This window comes from Nuphar pumila, chromosome 8, assembly GCF_984573655.1.
Source record: "Nuphar pumila chromosome 8, dmNupPumi1.hap1.1, whole genome shotgun sequence".
In the NCBI taxonomy this organism is placed as follows: Eukaryota; Viridiplantae; Streptophyta; class Magnoliopsida; order Nymphaeales; family Nymphaeaceae; genus Nuphar; species Nuphar pumila.
Genome location: NC_143256.1, coordinates 113660540 through 113677318, shown reverse-complemented (window position 1 = coordinate 113677318; position 16779 = coordinate 113660540). Strand labels below are relative to the sequence as shown.

Here is a 16779-nt window from a genome sequence, read left to right as displayed (position 1 = left end):
ATGTAGTGTAGAAGAAACATCTTAAGATGGATGATTTTTTAAGCCTGCTAAAGAAAAAGATAACAAGCTACGTATATACGAGCACCCTACTCATAAAAATATACCAGCACCCTACCAAGGGAAGATGGCTGCTAAATGAAAAAGAGGTAATCATTTTCAACAGCCACCCATAGGTTGTGCAGCACCATTTATCATCGGCACATCTTTGGAAAGCAACATGTCATCATCAGGCAAGATCCCTATGATAGAGATAATTGAGACCAAAGACAAAGCTGAAGACAGAAACCAACGTGGGGCACTTTTTTTTTTTATTTATCACCTGAAGAAAGTGTTTGGGCTTGAGGACCTGGTAGCGCTGGCTCAGCCTGCCATACCTATGGTCGTCAGCCTAGAGGTTTAAAACTTTATGTTAAGACCCTCACCCCCAGGGCCTATGCTGGACCTTGGCACTTACCTATTCACATTTTTAGAAGATTATCAGAGCTTGATGGAAGACTATAGGCTGATTTGTCAGTAAATAATAATTATGAACTTTCCAATAAACCGTGAAAAAAAGAAGCGTAATGCAAGTGCACTCACATGATCACTCTCTCAGCTATAACAAAGAGTGGAATTGCAGTAATTTACACATCAAAATGTTGTATATCAAATTGCCCAAGAATCAATTTCAAGCACTACATATTCAAGAGCTCAATTCCGCCTTCATATAAGGCCATTCTTGGTGCAACGGTAAGTGCTCGGGCTGACAGGAAGGAGATGCAAATTCAAGCCCTAAAGGCAGCTGCTTCTTGAAAGAGAGCAGAAGGTTAACATCGACCCGAATATGCCTCTCCCCAACACACTGTGGCCCTTTTTTGTTATTACCACCTTTAGAAATATGCCCTATTTTTCCTTCCAGGTGAAAACTACTACTTTCCTTTTCCCCCATTTTCCACTTACTAGAGGTGTTCCTTTCTTCTTTTTACCATGAAGATGGCAAACAAATGCAAATGGCACTGCAGCAAAGCTATGCTGCCTGCCAACAATTGGCGATTATTAACAAGCATTATGTTAGTTAGGGGAAACAAAAACTAAAATCCCCAAACTAAAGTTGACAAGCTCAGTCAGCCAGTCCAATGGATTGTGATGCCATCAAAGCAGCCATCTCTCTGTCCTGATGCCTCTTGAGGAACTTCTGGGCAGTTGATGATACTATTTTATTAAAGAAGTTAATAAGCATCAGCCATATGAAAGCATTCCAGATGGCACTAAACGAAAAGTTCCACTGCTTCCCCTGAATGGATAAACAGACCAGAAGGCATGATCGCTAACTAGTAACACAGATTGCAGAGAGCAAGTAAAGCAATTATCTGAGATAAGCGAGAGCAGCAGACCTTTGTATTTGATGGCACTTGCTTCGTCAAATACTTATCCTTTATATTTTGCAAGGTGGCGTTCAGGCTGGAAGAGGCATAAGATAATCCAGGTACAAGACCTAATATCCAGATCAGCTCATTCTCTACAATTTCTAGAAGTTGATTGTTGAAAACTACTATAATAAAAAGCGTCTGCAAAAAGTATGAACAGTGAAAATGCTAAGATATCGAACTGTAGAAATTGCAATGAGCAGATTTTCAGGACTAAAATCTTGATAATGAAGTAGAGCAAATCAAAGGAATCTGCAGAACAAATCTTGATTCATAAAAATTCAACTTATACACACATTGTTCTACCACTATAAGGCAATACATATATAGGGAACTCAAATGAAATAATGGAAAATACAAAAACAATGCCACTAAGGGCTTTACAAGATCATGATCACAAAAGTGCATAAGCACAAACCAATGTCACTAAGGGCTTACAAGATCACAATCACAAAGTGCACAAGCACAAGTCCACTATAAGATAAAACAATAGCCATCAAGAGGCAACACAAGCACTAAGTGCATACAACACATTAAAAAACTAAATAAAAAAACAAAATATAAAAAATATTCATCTTTATTGAGCATAAATGCTTAAAAGAAGCATTAATTACAAGAGAGGAGTCCAACCCCTATTTATACACAAAGGCATAGCAATAAACTCTATTGAGAAGCGCCCAATAGAGTCGTTGGGAGCTCCCAACGGTTACGAATGTGACTGTTGGGGAGCCCCCAACAACTCTATGGTCTTTTGACCATAGAGCCCATGCTCTTTACAAAAAAAGTAAGAGAAAAACTGTTCCTAATGAACAATACTATTAAACGAGTAAAATGATGAAAATACCCCTAGAGGGTATTTACCTATTACATCATTATATACATATATAACTTAACACTACCCTCAAACTTCCTCAAACTTACGGTAAGACCGAAAGTTTGGAAATACAATAAAGATTCAATGAAAAGGATCCAAGCCTTCAAGTGTCTTCAATGAAAATCAACATCTTTATGATATATTAGAGAGTTTTGCAATTACAAGTTTTCAAATGTCTTTTATTGGTGATCATTCCCAATCGCTTTCATCGGCTATCTCTATCTTCATGATGGATCAAAGATATTTCTTTCTCAATCCATCGCATCTTTATGAACCCGTGGAGAAAACAAAACAAAAGTCTCAATTACAAAAAAAAGGTATTTTAACCAAATAGTTATAAAGTTTCAAAACAAATACATATATTTTGAACAAGAATAATACTCAAGGAAAAAAAACTTTAAACAAAGTAGTGATAATGTTTAGAAATATTAGGCAACCATTAAGAAAGATAGGAAAAGCATACCTCGAAAGAATTTTTTATGAAATCAAATTTAGACAATCATAAACCCAAAATCAACATATTTTTCAAGAAATCATAAATATTGATCATAAGGGAACTTAATCACAAAAAAAAACATATCCATTATAAAAAAAAGATAAACTATTAATAATATTCCCAATTTTTAGAAAAACTCTTCAATTAAAATAAATCATCAATTTATATAAGAAAAACATGCATGTTGAATATATGTATATATATATATATATTCAACACATAATTAAAACATATTTAATACACATAAGACGACAATAAAAATAACCACCTTTATCAGTAACATGCACATAAAATGCATGATTTTAAGGTAAATAATCAAAAGGCCTTCAATCACGAACACAAGTGTATACCAATATCAAGTGGACAACAAACAAGTGTTTTCCTAAGGAACACATTCACAATACCCACAAAGGGGCACACGCAAGAAGACTCACAATAAAAAAAATACGATTTTATTAAACATCACAAGTATGCAAAAATGCTTGAAATTTTATCCATAAAAGTCTTGCATACAAGGAACAATAAGTAGTAAAAGATTAGAAATTTTAAGGAGAGATTTAAAAAAAAAAACACATAACAAAGAGAATGTTATTTACAAATCAACACTAATTTGCGAAAAATATGAAGAGATTTAAATTCTCACAAATATCAAGAAGTGATATTTTGCAAATTTTAACAAAAGTTTGACCAACACGAGCAATCACCTCACTAGGCCTTCAAACCTCAAACATCAAGTATACCAACGACTAGAACAAGAGCATAATCATCATGCTACTAAAGGGCCAAAGACACACACGAAGGTGTGTATAAACATCTCTTGTCTACATGTAATAATACTTAAAAACAAGTGTATTAACAACTAAAACAAGAGCATAATGCCAATGATGGGATAAAATCACACACGAATGCGTGAATAAACATCTCTTGTCTATATATAATGACACTAAAAAATCAAGTATATCAGCAATTAGATCAAGAGTATAATGCCAATAATGGGCTAAAATCACACACGAAGGTGTGAATAAACATCTATTGTTTACATATAATGTAACGCCCCAAAATCATGAACTTGTAAAGTTTAAGAAAATTTTGAAATTTTAACAATCAATCCCTTTTCAGAGTTGAAAACTATAATTTAGCGAAATAAAAAGTTCGGAAAGAACAAGTCGGCAAACCTTGGGCGGATTACAGGCGAAAGTCTCATCTAACAAATTGGGTCCGTATCTCCATACATTCATTCAAATCCGTAAAGATAAAAAACAAGGTTTTATATAGAAAGAGTTATTACAAAAAAACACTTATACAAAATTACAAAAATATGCTCAAAAGACTAAAGGAGAAAGTGGATTCTTGATATCATTGTGCCATCGCATCATCGCCTGCATCATCAATCTCGATTGATTGATTAATGAACAAGAGCTAATGAATGCTTGAATCAGAGGTTTCATGCCTTATTTCTTTGGGGCTCTAAACTCACCCACTTTCCTTTCTGCCTAGTCATACAGAGTTCTTAGAGTATAGGACAAATGATTAAATGATTATTGCCGTTATCTAGTAAGAGTCCCTATCCGTATTGTATTATATCATATAAGTAGCTCTAAAAAGGGGACGACTTCTTTTCCATAATAAGTAGAAAGAACCACTCTATAGAAGGAGAGTCGAAACATCTTAGTCACTGATTGGTCAACCTTCGGCGGCAAGATCGTTTCCACTTTGTTCAATATATACTTACTACACTTTCATTATTCATGTAGCTTTGCGAGTGCTTTAGGCTTTTTTCGTTAGAAGCATCAGGCTTTGTGAGGCACTATTGAAATGCATTTTTGTGCATCAAAGTAGTGACGAGCCGAGTAGTCTCAATTTCACTACAAGATTTGTGAATGAATGTTGAGCCACCTTGGATGGTGTGAGATGCATGCGGGGAGACCAGCACGTATGGTTTTTAGGGGGATCTGGCCGAAAGACTGGCCGACACCCACCCGACTAGAGGCACAAAGAAATTAATAGAGTACAAAACGTAATACATCACCTGTATCCCATCAAACGGGTCAGACTCATGAAAGCCTGGTAGGAACATCAATATCAGACAAAACCAACATATGCATTATCATATTTCATAATATTCAGTTTCAAGAGAAGCAAAGTGAACATGTTAATCTTGTTTCGATAATTAACGATCTATGGGTACTCACATGATAATACATAGAAACAACTGAGACCGTTCGGGGGTTTATTATTTTATGTAAATTATAACCCGAACGACTAGCAGAGTCCTCTCCAATGGGGACGATTTCAAATACCGAGATAAAATTCCCTAGAGGCGAGAACAACTGAGAGATGTATCCGAACTTCTGTAGAAGTCAATGGGATATACCACCTACGATAATATTTAGTAGCCCAGTCCCCTAACTTCGATGACCGGGGATGCCGAGCCATTGCCAGTCAAGGAGCATAGTTGTTAACATCTTGTCCATCGGAGTTTGTACCTCCTATCCTCTCTCTTGACAGATGCAAAGGATAAATGGGTGTGTCAGGTCTTATTTTATCTGACAACCCATTCAATATGCTTTGGTCTTTTAAACCAAATCAAGCATTTTGCCTATGAAGGCAATCATCTCTGTTTATGTGATTTTTCCATAGAATGGTGCATTGTCGCACAACAAGGTTTGTCATAAACCTCTAATCCATTCATCGTCGTACGAGCATGTCGTGAATGTCTGATAGTACTACCATGATGAGAAAGATATTGGTTTCTCAGAAAGGACCCCCAATCACAATACTAAAAATCATAATTTTTCGATAAGGATAGAATACAACAACCTTGATGCATGAGAGAGCATATGAGCCTTATTCTATTTGTAGGATAAGCAGCACATGTGCATGCTGAATATCATGAACAAGCAAACGTAAAACACTTGTTTTATTTTACGAGACATCGAAGTATGCAAACTTGAAATCTCAGATGAAAATTCTTTTGAAGTTTTAAAGCAAGGATGCACAAATTTTCATATTTAAATAAATACTTGCGAAATTTTAAAGTAAGCAGGAGTACGAAAAACTGTGTACTCTAAATAAATACGTGCCTAATTGAAATAGAGCAAGAGTACGCAAAACTGCGTAGCTTATATAATTATATATGTATATAGGATACATATATATTAAAGCAGAAGCTTGTGCACATAACAGTGTGATGACAAAGTAAATAGCATAGAGCAGGGCCCGGTGTGTGAAACTACGCATCAGGTTAAATAAATTGTATAAGCACGGCCCGGTGCACGAAATCGTACATCGGCGTAAGCAAGGTCCGGTGTACAAAATTATACATCGGGCTAAGTAAATTGCGTAAGCAAGGCCCGGTGTATGAAACCGTACATCGGGTTAAGTAAATTGTATAAGCAAGGAGCTTGTGCATATTACATTGCGATGACAAAGTAAATAATATAATTTGAATGAGACAAGAACATGCAAAACTACATCCTTGAGTTAAAAGCGTACATATATATATTTGACGTAAATACAACAACAACAACAACAACAACAACTACGCCTTCATCCCAAAACAATTGGGGTCGGCGATATGAACCAACAAAGAAAATCATTCTAATACACAAGCGCAACTTGACATAAATATAATACATATATATTAGAAAGGTTTCATCGTCGTTATTGTATGCAACTTTTCTCTACCTTGGAGATGGTTTGAATCTTTGACGATTCCGAACGTAGGTTATCAATTTGTCTGTGCCTCGGTATGTGTGTCAAAGGTACGGAGTCTCGTTCATTGCGTTTGATATGGTACACTAAAAAAGGTTTTTATCGCATTGCATAAGGAATTACGTTAAGTTTTTATATTAGTGGAATAAGCAATGATCGTGACGTAGGGGTCGAACCTGAACCTAGTTCGAGCCGATCGGACCGAGATGGGCAAACGAGGCATAAAAAGAGTCGGTTAAGTTCGGTAACAAACTGTGTTGACTAAGTTTGACCGAGCCAGGCTCGGTACCAAAAAATTGATCGAGCTGAGTTCGGCCTTTGTCGAACTCAAGTTAGCTGAGCCAGGAAAGAGGCAACTTGATGTTGCCGCTTGACCGAGCCGAGCTTGGTTTAAGAAGACCAAGTTGGGCTTAGGCCAAGGGGAACTGAGTTGGGCTTGGTACTAGCCGAGCTAAGCTCAACAGTTCCTGACAAGTCAGCCCGGTGGAGGCAGAGAGAAAGAAAGAGGAAAAAAGGGGGCGACGACAGGGGAGTAGCCTAAGCCACTCCTTTTCGATCGACCCTCGAAAAGTCGTAGCAACAGCCTACAACCTGCTGAAATGAGGGATCTCACAGGAGAGGGTGCTAGGCATCCTCTTAGATAACAAGCCAGGGCCACCACTACCGGTGGCTCTAGTTTGCCCACGAGTTGTTGGGAAGAAGAGAGGGGCAGAAGGGTGGCACCCTCCTGCTGAAAAAAGAGTGAGACAGGAGGGCCGATATCATAGAGGAGAGAGAGGGGCAGGAGGGCGGCACCCTCCTGCTGGAAATCATAAGGAGGTGAGAGAGAGAGAGAGAGGGGGTTCCAACGAGGGGGAGAGAGGCAGTGAGGGTGAAGCGAGAGGGGGCAAGGAAACCAGGGAGAGGGAGAAAGTCAGCTGCAATATCATGTATTTTTATACTTAGTTAAATTTAGAGACTTTGAAAATTTGTCTAAGTGTTGAAGGAAAATCGATGAACTTTCGATAAAAGGAATGTGATAATTGAGTCTGGGCTTTGCCCAGGTCTCATTGACAAGACCTAAACGAGTCAAACAAGGAATGATAAAAAGTTTTATTTTTGACCTTTAAATTCAAGCGAAATTCAGGCAAATTTTGAAGGTGAAATTCAAATTATATACCGTTAGATGCGCCTCAAAATTCTGAGTCCAACGATATTTTACTTTTTTGGATTCGGGCTACAGTTGGCCCGAAAATCACAATTTTTCAAAAAAGGTCTGCCTCGACGAGCCGAGTTCAGATTTGGATCAGACTGGATCCAATACATATGACCCAGATTAATATGGATCTGGACTCAGTCCAAGACCCATATTAATTAGGAATTAATCCTGTAAAACCCACAAAACAATAAAATTTTTTTTATTTGGACCCGGGCCAAATCCGGACCCGGATCCGTCAGGTGTTAGTCGGATACGTGTATATAAAAGCACGCAGCGGCAAGGGGTGGAAGTTTCTCGAAACCTCCTTCCCCTTTGTTCTCCCATTCTCTCTCTCTCTCTGCACCCTTGCCACCGCCTCTCGCTCTCTCGTATCCAGAGTTACCAGTCGAGGAAGCGGGAGCAGGAAGCGATAAGGGAAGCGGGAGCGGGAAGTGAGGCACTTTCGAAAATTTAGGAAGCGGGGGACCACTTAGAAAAAAATTCGGAACCGTCTCGGAAGCGAACCGGAAGCGAAAAAAATGAAAAAAATAGGGAAGCGTGGGGAAGCGCGCTTCCCATAAATGGGAAGCGCATTTCCCATAAATGGGAAGCGTGCATCCCAAAAAAGGGGGACGCTTCCCCTCACGCTTCGGAAGCGCGCTTCCCCTTTTACCTAGGCGCTTCTGGTAACTCTGCTCGTATCTCTCTCGGTACCCGACCCCCTCTCCCACTCTCCTTGCGTTTGCCGAGCAGCGGTCTTCGGCAACGCTCGCACGCCGGCGACCTTCCCTCCGACAACCCTCCAGGTACGTGCCGCCTCCCTGCTGCCCTAAATCGCAGGGGAGGGGCAGAGCCCCCTCCCTGCAACTCCTTTTAGCGAGGGAGGGGCCGAGCCCCTCCCTGTGTCGTATTTTGAAAGTGAGGGGCCGAGCCCCCTCACGGTGGCCTCTGTTTGCAGGGGAGGGGTCGAGCCCCTCCCTGCACCCTTGTAGGCAAGGGAGGGGCCGAGCCCCCTCCCTGCGTCTCCTTTCGGCAGGGGAGGGGCCGAGCCCTCCCTGTGCTCCCTGCGGCCAAGGGAGGGGTCGAACCCCCTCCCTGCACCACCTTTAGCAGGGGAGGGGCCCAGCCCCCTCCCTGTACCCCTGTATGCAAGGGAGGGCCTGAGCCCCTTCCCTGCGTACCCTTTGGCAGGGATGGGACCAAGCCCCTCCCTGCACCCTCAGTTTGGCGGGGGAGGGGCCGAGACCCCTCCTTGCGCCTTCTTCTTCTAGTAGGCAGGGGCCTCGCCCCTGCCTCCACTAACTTCGGCAGGCAGGGGTGAAGCCCCCTGCCTCCCCCTTTGTGATTGACAGGCAGGGGCCTCGCCCATGCCTCCTTGCTCCTTCGGCAGGCAGGGGTGAAGCCCCCTGCCTCCCTTGTTTTTGTTAGGCAGGGGCGTTACCCCTGCCTCTCTTCCACCTTGTCAGGCAGGGGCACAACCCCTGCCTACTCTCGCTTTCGGAAGGTAGGGGCGCAACCCCTGCCTCTGTATGAACCATCGTTAGGCAAGGGTGCAACCCCCATGCTTTCCCGTTTTTCGCATTTAGCAGGTTCGCAGGGGCACGATGCCCCTGCCTATGCTTCTTTCACATCAGGACAGCGGCAACACCCCTGTCCTCTCTACCTTTCTGATTGAGATAGCATGTTGACGTCTCGTTTTTACAGCTCGTACGACGGATCTCGCTCGTGCCCCGTGACCCGAGCCGTCAATCGCTTACACCCGCAGACGCCAGCAATTTCGCAACTCCCCAAGGTAGGAAAAGATTGCACGGAGGACTTGGACAATTGAATTGAGTTCAATTAACTAAAAAGGATAATTAAATATATATATATATATATATATATTTATACGAGTACGCATTTAACTCAAGGACGCAGTTTCGCGATCCTTGTCCTTTACTTTTTATCATGTCTTTCGTTTGTCGCCGCGCTTTGCGCCTAGGCTTCGCTTACGCATTCTTGCTTTCAGTCTTTTCTTTGTCGTCGCGCTTTGCACTCATGCTTTACGTTTGTACTCTTGCTTACAGTCTTTCCTTTGCCATCGCGCTTTGCGCCCAGGCTCCTGCTTTTGAAATGTTTCATTATTGCCTTGCCATTGCAGATGACGCTCAAGTTTTCGCTTATTGCATGTGCTATAAAGGCATCCTCGTGGAGAATGCAAGGGGCATTTACCGCTCTCCCTCTTGTGATTAGTGTTGAGTCGGGGGCTTAACGATGCATCCTCGTCTAAGGAGAGGGATCCGTAGCAAGGGATCCTGGCTTTTCGAGTGAGCAGTCCTGCAAAATAGACTTGAGAATTTAGGGAGTTGCGCAAAAGCATCAAAGACTGCCCAAATCGAAGTATTTAGAAGGATGTGATTGGCTGGTTCTGTTCGTCTTTCCAACATATCTCGGGTAACCCCGAATAGGGGCTTGAGCGAACTTCCTAGCGGGGGTTCTGTAGAGAAACCCGTATCCCGTTTATCAAGGCCAGTATCGAGTCATGCGAGGCATGTAAATACCATGATAGCGGATGAGATTTTAGAAAATCGCATGCCAAATGTTGGCTGTTTCAAAAGTTAAAGAATGTCAAAAGTAAAGTTTGAGAAACATTACATCTTTGTGAAACACTTCTGTTGAGGTTTCTATTGAGAAATTATATCCCTTTCATCCTAGAGTACTTGTAGTCGTGCACTGCACGCGAGTACTGCGATGATCGGATGAGACGGTCGTGCGACCTCGAACAGTGTTAAATGCACAATGTTGTAAACACATAAAAATGGCATTGCCTTTACAGGCAAGATGCTCGAGTGGTTGAAAGACCACAACATGTAGAATGGGTCGTTAGTTAAGCAATGCCTAATGCACCCATTCGCCCTTTGGTCTCTATCAAGGGAGAGGATGGATCGGTACAAAAACTCCAATGAAAAGGTTGTTAACAACGACCCCACGGGCAAAGATCCGACCTCCCCAGGCATTGGAGTTAGGGGAAGAGACTACCAAACATTATCCTAGGTGGTAGATCCCATGGACTTCTGTAGAAGTTGGATACATCTGTTGCCAAGTAACTGCCTTTGGGGAATCCTCTCTCGGTTGAAAGGCGTCCCCTTAGGAGCGAGCGGACTCAACTAGCTATTTGGGTTATTGAAGATACATATAATAACAGACACCCGAACTAGTCTCAGTTGTTTCTACGATTCGTTTGCGCGTACCCGCAGGCCAGTAATATCGAAACTAAGTCTATTCACACTGGTTGATGGGTCATAAGACTTACTAGTTGCGTGGTAGTTCACAACTTACGATCAAATGAATCGTCATGCTGTGTTTGACAGTTGCACTGCTTGCTTTGAACTGCTTACCTGTTTAACTGCTGATATGCTTTAAACTGCTTAGTATGCTGAATTAAATGCTCTTAATTCAGTTTCCTGTAGTCTCTCTTGTGCACCTACTAGTTTTTCGCGAAACTAACCCATTCTATAAGTACAGGTGATGATTAGGTACACCACAAGCGATGAAGTGATTGCAAGATGGCTTCAAGGTTTCTTTTTTCTACTCTTAGCTCGCGTCCTGGACGTTTTTGGGTTTTGTCACAGATTTTCCTTGGGATATCCGAATTTTGTACTATTTGGGAACTTCTTTAAATGAAAGTGGCTTTTCCAAGTGTTTTGTAAGTAACATGTGTAGTGAGTTTTAGTTCTTTTAGCTAACGTGCCAAAAGTTGTCAGCTTGCCTTTCTAAATTCAACAAAAGAATTATCTTCCACTGATTACATAAATAAACTCTGAAAGGAAAGAGATTTTTTCTAGTTTCTTGCCTGTTTTCTGAATGGTTCGTAGGTTTGAAATTTTAGGGCGTTACAGATCCAACCCAGAATCCAAATAGATTTGGGATATGGATTTGGATCTGGATCCAAAATCCATAGCCAATGAAAATACAACTTTAAATTCAATATATAGGTTTAAATTAAAAATATTTAGAGTTAAAAAGACTCCCAGAGGGATAAGGCACCCTCTAGAAGCTTCTAGATATTTAATTATTAATAATTAAATAATAATTTATTTATTTATTATTAAATTATAATTAATTCTGAATTTCAGAAATAATTAACTTATTGGACTCCATAGAAGAGTACTTAAAAGTTTAAGAAAGACTTGAAGTAAAAAATAATCTAGAAAAAATAATTACTTTATGATTTAGGAAAGAAGGTGGAAAAGTCAACATGATAAGAGTTCAAAAAAATTAGAAAGTAAGGTTGGAGATGGACTCCCACATGGGAAGTCCAATGTCCAGCCACTATTAAAAGGGGTTGGAAGGATAAGAGGGGGGGGGGGGGTGGTCACCTATTTTTTTATATATACTAAAAAAAGTAGAGAAAAAAAAAGAAAGAGAATGAGAGAGAGAGAGAGGAGGAGGAGGAGAAGGAAGAAGAAGGTAGAAGAGGAGACCATCGTCCTCTCCGAACATCCAACATTTCTTTTATCCCTCTTTTTGAACATAAAAAAGGTACAGGTGTTTTCTCTTGTTTCAGATGAAAAAAAGAGCTTAAATAAGCTTTAGGCAATATTTTTATAGGAAACCATGGATTTTATTCTAGTTTTTCATCTTTTAATCCATGAAAATCAATGTAGGTATGTCTAGAATATGTGTATTTTGATTTCTACGTTTATTTCTGCATGTGTTCGTGTTTTACAATATATATATATATATATATATATATATATATATATATATATATATATATATATATATATTGATATTTTGGACAGATCTGGACTGATCTGTCTCACATGATAAGCAGACAGATCTGAACCTTTGTCTGTACTGTCCATTTTGGACAGATTTGCCCACTGGACTAGTGGACAGATCAGGACAGGTTAACAAGGGACTGCGAATCTTGAAATTTGAATATGAACATGAGATTTTTTTTATATATCTGTTTAAAGAAAAGAAAAAAAAAATCAGACTTGATGTTATTATTGTCAGGGCCGGGATGAACAACTGTCCAATCCCAGCTGATGCAGTTGGCCGGGACAGGACAATCTGCTGTCCAGTCCCAGCCGGACTGCATAGGCTGGGACTGGGTCCCTGCTTTACAAGAAAGTTTTTCATATAGTTGCAAAAAAAAAAACATATATAAAATTTTACTCTTTACTAGCAGTGGGCCTAGACCAGGCCCAGCTGACTGGGTCGGGCTGGGCAGGATAGGAGCACCAGCCGACTGGGTCGGCTGGGCTCTGTCAGGGCAGAATCTGAGCCCTAGCTGACTGGATCGGCTGGGCTCAGATCTGATTATGTTGAATAAAAAAAATTAGTTTTGCTCAGAAAAAAAAATGGATTTAGTTGGGTTGGCTGGCAGCCCAGCCTAACTGGGTTCGGCTGGGCAGGCGCAGGTCCTACCAGGCCCAGTCAACTCAGCTGGGTAGGTGCAGGCCTTGCCACACCCAGCCCACCAACCTGGTTCGGCTGGGCAGGCATTCAGTATTAAAAAAAAACCAGAAAACAAGAATTTAGAAATACAAAAGGTGGACAATATATATTGTTATGTTAATTTCTTTTTATATAATACTGGGCAGGACAGGAGCACCAGCCAACTGGGTCGGCTGGGCTCAGATATGAACCTGTTAACAAAAAAATAATAATAATAACAAACAGAGAAAAAGAAAATTTCTTTTTTGACTTCTGTTTTAGGCTGCCACTCGGTTGGCAAGCCCAGCCGACAGTAAGCTGGGCTGCCAACTGAATGGCAGAGCCCAACCGACTGATTCGGCTGGGCAGATTGCTCAATATATATATATATATATAAGACTTTTTTTTATGTATATAATACTAGGCCCAGCTGACTCCCTAGATTGGCGGGGCAGTTGGCCAGATCAGCCCCGAGCTGACTGGGTCGGCTGGGCAGGGGGTCTGACCCAGTCGACGGTGTCCGCTAGGTGGGTTTTAGTAGGGTACAGACCCAGCCTGGGCCATGTGCCTGACTACTTAGTAACAAATATATATATATATATATATATATATATATATATATATATATATATATATATATATATATATATATATATATATATATATATATATATATATATAGTTGTTTCTGTGTTGGGTCAGTATGCAGCCCAGCCGGTCTGGGTTTGGCTGGGCATGCTTATGCGCTGCCAGGTCGGCTGGGCAGGCATAGGGTCTGCCAAGCATGTTGAGTTTATAATATGAGATTGTATGAGTTTATCATATAGCAGCCGCTTAAGTGTGTTCTGATTCAAATCAGTTAAACCTGTCTTTTTCTCTAATAAAAGATTACTAAGCCTTCAGTTTGATTTCAAGGGATAAGTAGTACTCTCTGCAATAGCATGCTACCTAAAAATGCTTGAGGTATTAAAGCTTCTTAGTAATAACAAGCTATGTAAATCATGTAAATTTCTTTACATGCTTTGTTGTTATTCACTACACTTGAAAAGGTTTATAAGCTTTCACCTTCTGCTAACAACATCAAGATATCCACACTGAGAATTGTATTTTCTGAACAACCTGGGTTCGGCTGGGCAACTGTGCAGCCTATTCAAAAAAAAAAATAAGAAGAATCTCGGGCGTACATGCTGTCAGACCCCCCCCCCTCCAAATGTGGGCAGAATTAAAATGATAACAATGGGTCGGAAACTGGGCAAGTTTTGTTGTTCATACTAGCTAAGATGTGTTAATATTTACCGATGATGAATGTCCAGATTTTTCCACATTATGTATGTTCAGAATTGTATATGTGATATACATATGATTATGACCACTTTTCTATATGTAAAGTGCTCATGCTGTTTCCAGAATTACAGGTATTAAAAAGTTTAGCTTTATGCATAGGAATGTAAGGACTTATGCACGTGTGTTACATGTTTGTAGATAGACTATTAAGCATGTTGGCATACGAGCATTGGACTATTTTTGTGAGTCTATCAATGCTGTCCCGCGTGCGGGCAACATGGGTTGGACTCGGTGGGTGCGTGTATTGTAACCCGAGCTTGCCAAAATGACAAGAAATTTCAGTTATGCATGTTTTTGACAATTAAAGTGTTGTTTACGTACATATTCATGAAATGAAAATGTGAATCCTGAAATTTGGGTTTTGTTGTTGCACTTGCATGATCAGATGAATGTTTGCATCTCAAGCATGAGATGAGTCATGTAAAGAAAGATGTATTTTGCAATCGTGTGATCAAATGCATATAAAACATGTTATTTTTGCACAAGCTTATTAGTGTATATGAATGTGCATTTGAGAGCATGTTGAATGATTCAATAAGTAGCATGCTCTTGATGATTTTTGCATTAGATGCATCGGTGGTCAAAAGTGGATCAGTGTAGGTCGTGTGGGCCTCGATCAGGTATTGCTCCATATTTAGTTTTTCTTATACATCACAAAAATCAACTTAATGATTCTTGAATTAATTACAGTGTTCCATGTGTTACGGGTTGCAGTCCCGTGCTGAGTTTCACATGATTTGCGAAACATATGTTGTGGTGTTTTGCATGTTGATTTGCAAAATAAAAGATTGAAATAAATTATTCTTTTAATAAAAAGATAAAAAAAAAGAACAATGTATGTAATTCACGATTTTCCTATATGTCTTTTCTTTAGTGTGAAAATCCTAGACTGCGGTTTTGGGGAGCCGTAAGGATACTAAAACTCTGTATGCGTTTGTACAACTGAAACCCAACTAGGTGGTTCACCACCCCGACCACGGTTTTAGAGAGATTTTGCCACTTTGCCTTGGAGTGATGTGTAGTCACAAGTGTTGTTTTTAGTATACCAAGAGTGACATTAGTGGATGTTGATTTTCATAATGTCCGAGCATTATATGTTGATTTCTAATGTTCCGATGGATGGTGTTGATTCTTAATATCCGTCGAGGGCTAGGTGTGAAACCCAATAATAAAACACAAGTTGTGTATTAAGCTACAACTAGGGACCTAACATGATCTCAAAAATTTTTTACCCATTTTTAGTATCCGTGCACAATGGTAATAAAAAGATAAACTAAAATTGTGTGTATTTAATAGGAACATGTATATAAAATAAAACTCTGATAAAAGATAATAATTTATTCATGTCTATGCATTGAAATCATGCATATTCCTGTTATACATTAGATCATACATATATAATTGTTCACTTATGCTAAATTAATGATTTCATAATATTTGCTCCCTACTGCATGATAAATGTTCTTTGTTGCTTAATTGATGGTCTCTATTGTTTAATAATTATTCTCTCTTGCTCAGTGACAGTTCTGTAATACATGAAAAATTAATTGAATTATGAATTTGTTATATTTGCATCTCTCTAAAATCTTTCATGAATCTTATTTATGTTTTTTTTACTTATTTGATTAAATTAGAGGGACACGTACATAAGATCTTTGATTCTGACACCCTCACTTTTGTGTTTTTCACAACCTCTGAGACCTAGTGAGGGAACCTACTACTATGAGGGTTACACGACTGCTTAACAACTTTACTTAGGGATAGAGTGACTCTACATTTTTGGACTATTTATATTTACTTGCATATGTTCTCAGACTTTATGTTTTTAATTAATAAAGTTGGTTTGGTTTGAATGATGGTAGTGCAAGATCTCTTATGGTTGTGGATTGGTTATGACTGTAAAGGCTCCGGGCCTCTGAGAATGTTTCCGCAAATGGTAAAAAAAAATTGCCACTTTTAACGGTTATGAGTTGTGGTCGTTATGTAAGCCAAGAGAGGAGGGCATGCAATTTAAAAAGAAAACCCCCTAGTAGGGGGTTTAAATAGGGAGGCAAGAGGGGGGGATGTCGACATCCCTGCTCGAATCCAACTTGGATCCGACCCAATGCATTGGGTTTGAGACCCAAAATTTGGATTGGGCTGGGTCTAGTAGGACCCAACTCAATCCTCTATTATATATATAAAGCCAAAAATAGTATTTTGGATTTGGATCTTTCAAAGGTCTAAATAAAAAACAACCTTAAAAGAGAAGTTTTCATCTTTTTAACATCAAAAAATTCATCGATTTATTCATGGTCGATGAATTTTCATAAAATACTATGATAAACACGAAAAATTTTGCGGA

The 16779-nt window shown here is 39.8% G+C and overlaps 1 protein-coding gene across 2 annotated transcripts in view; it reads right to left on the bottom strand.

Annotated features, from left to right (window-relative positions):
* Positions 1–503: 503 nt before the first annotated feature.
* Positions 504–16779, bottom strand: part of LOC149830277 (vacuole membrane protein KMS1-like) — a 77029-nt gene continuing 60753 nt past the window's right edge. For both annotated transcript variants that reach the window (XM_090016412.1, XM_090016411.1), the window contains exons 7-8: positions 1374–1547; positions 504–1273 (exon numbers count right to left, since the gene is read on the bottom strand). In XM_090016412.1, coding sequence (XP_089872538.1) covers positions 1100–1273; positions 1374–1547 — 348 coding nt within the window. In that variant the 3' untranslated portion in view covers positions 504–1099. The remainder of the gene's footprint in view (positions 1274–1373; positions 1548–16779) is intronic.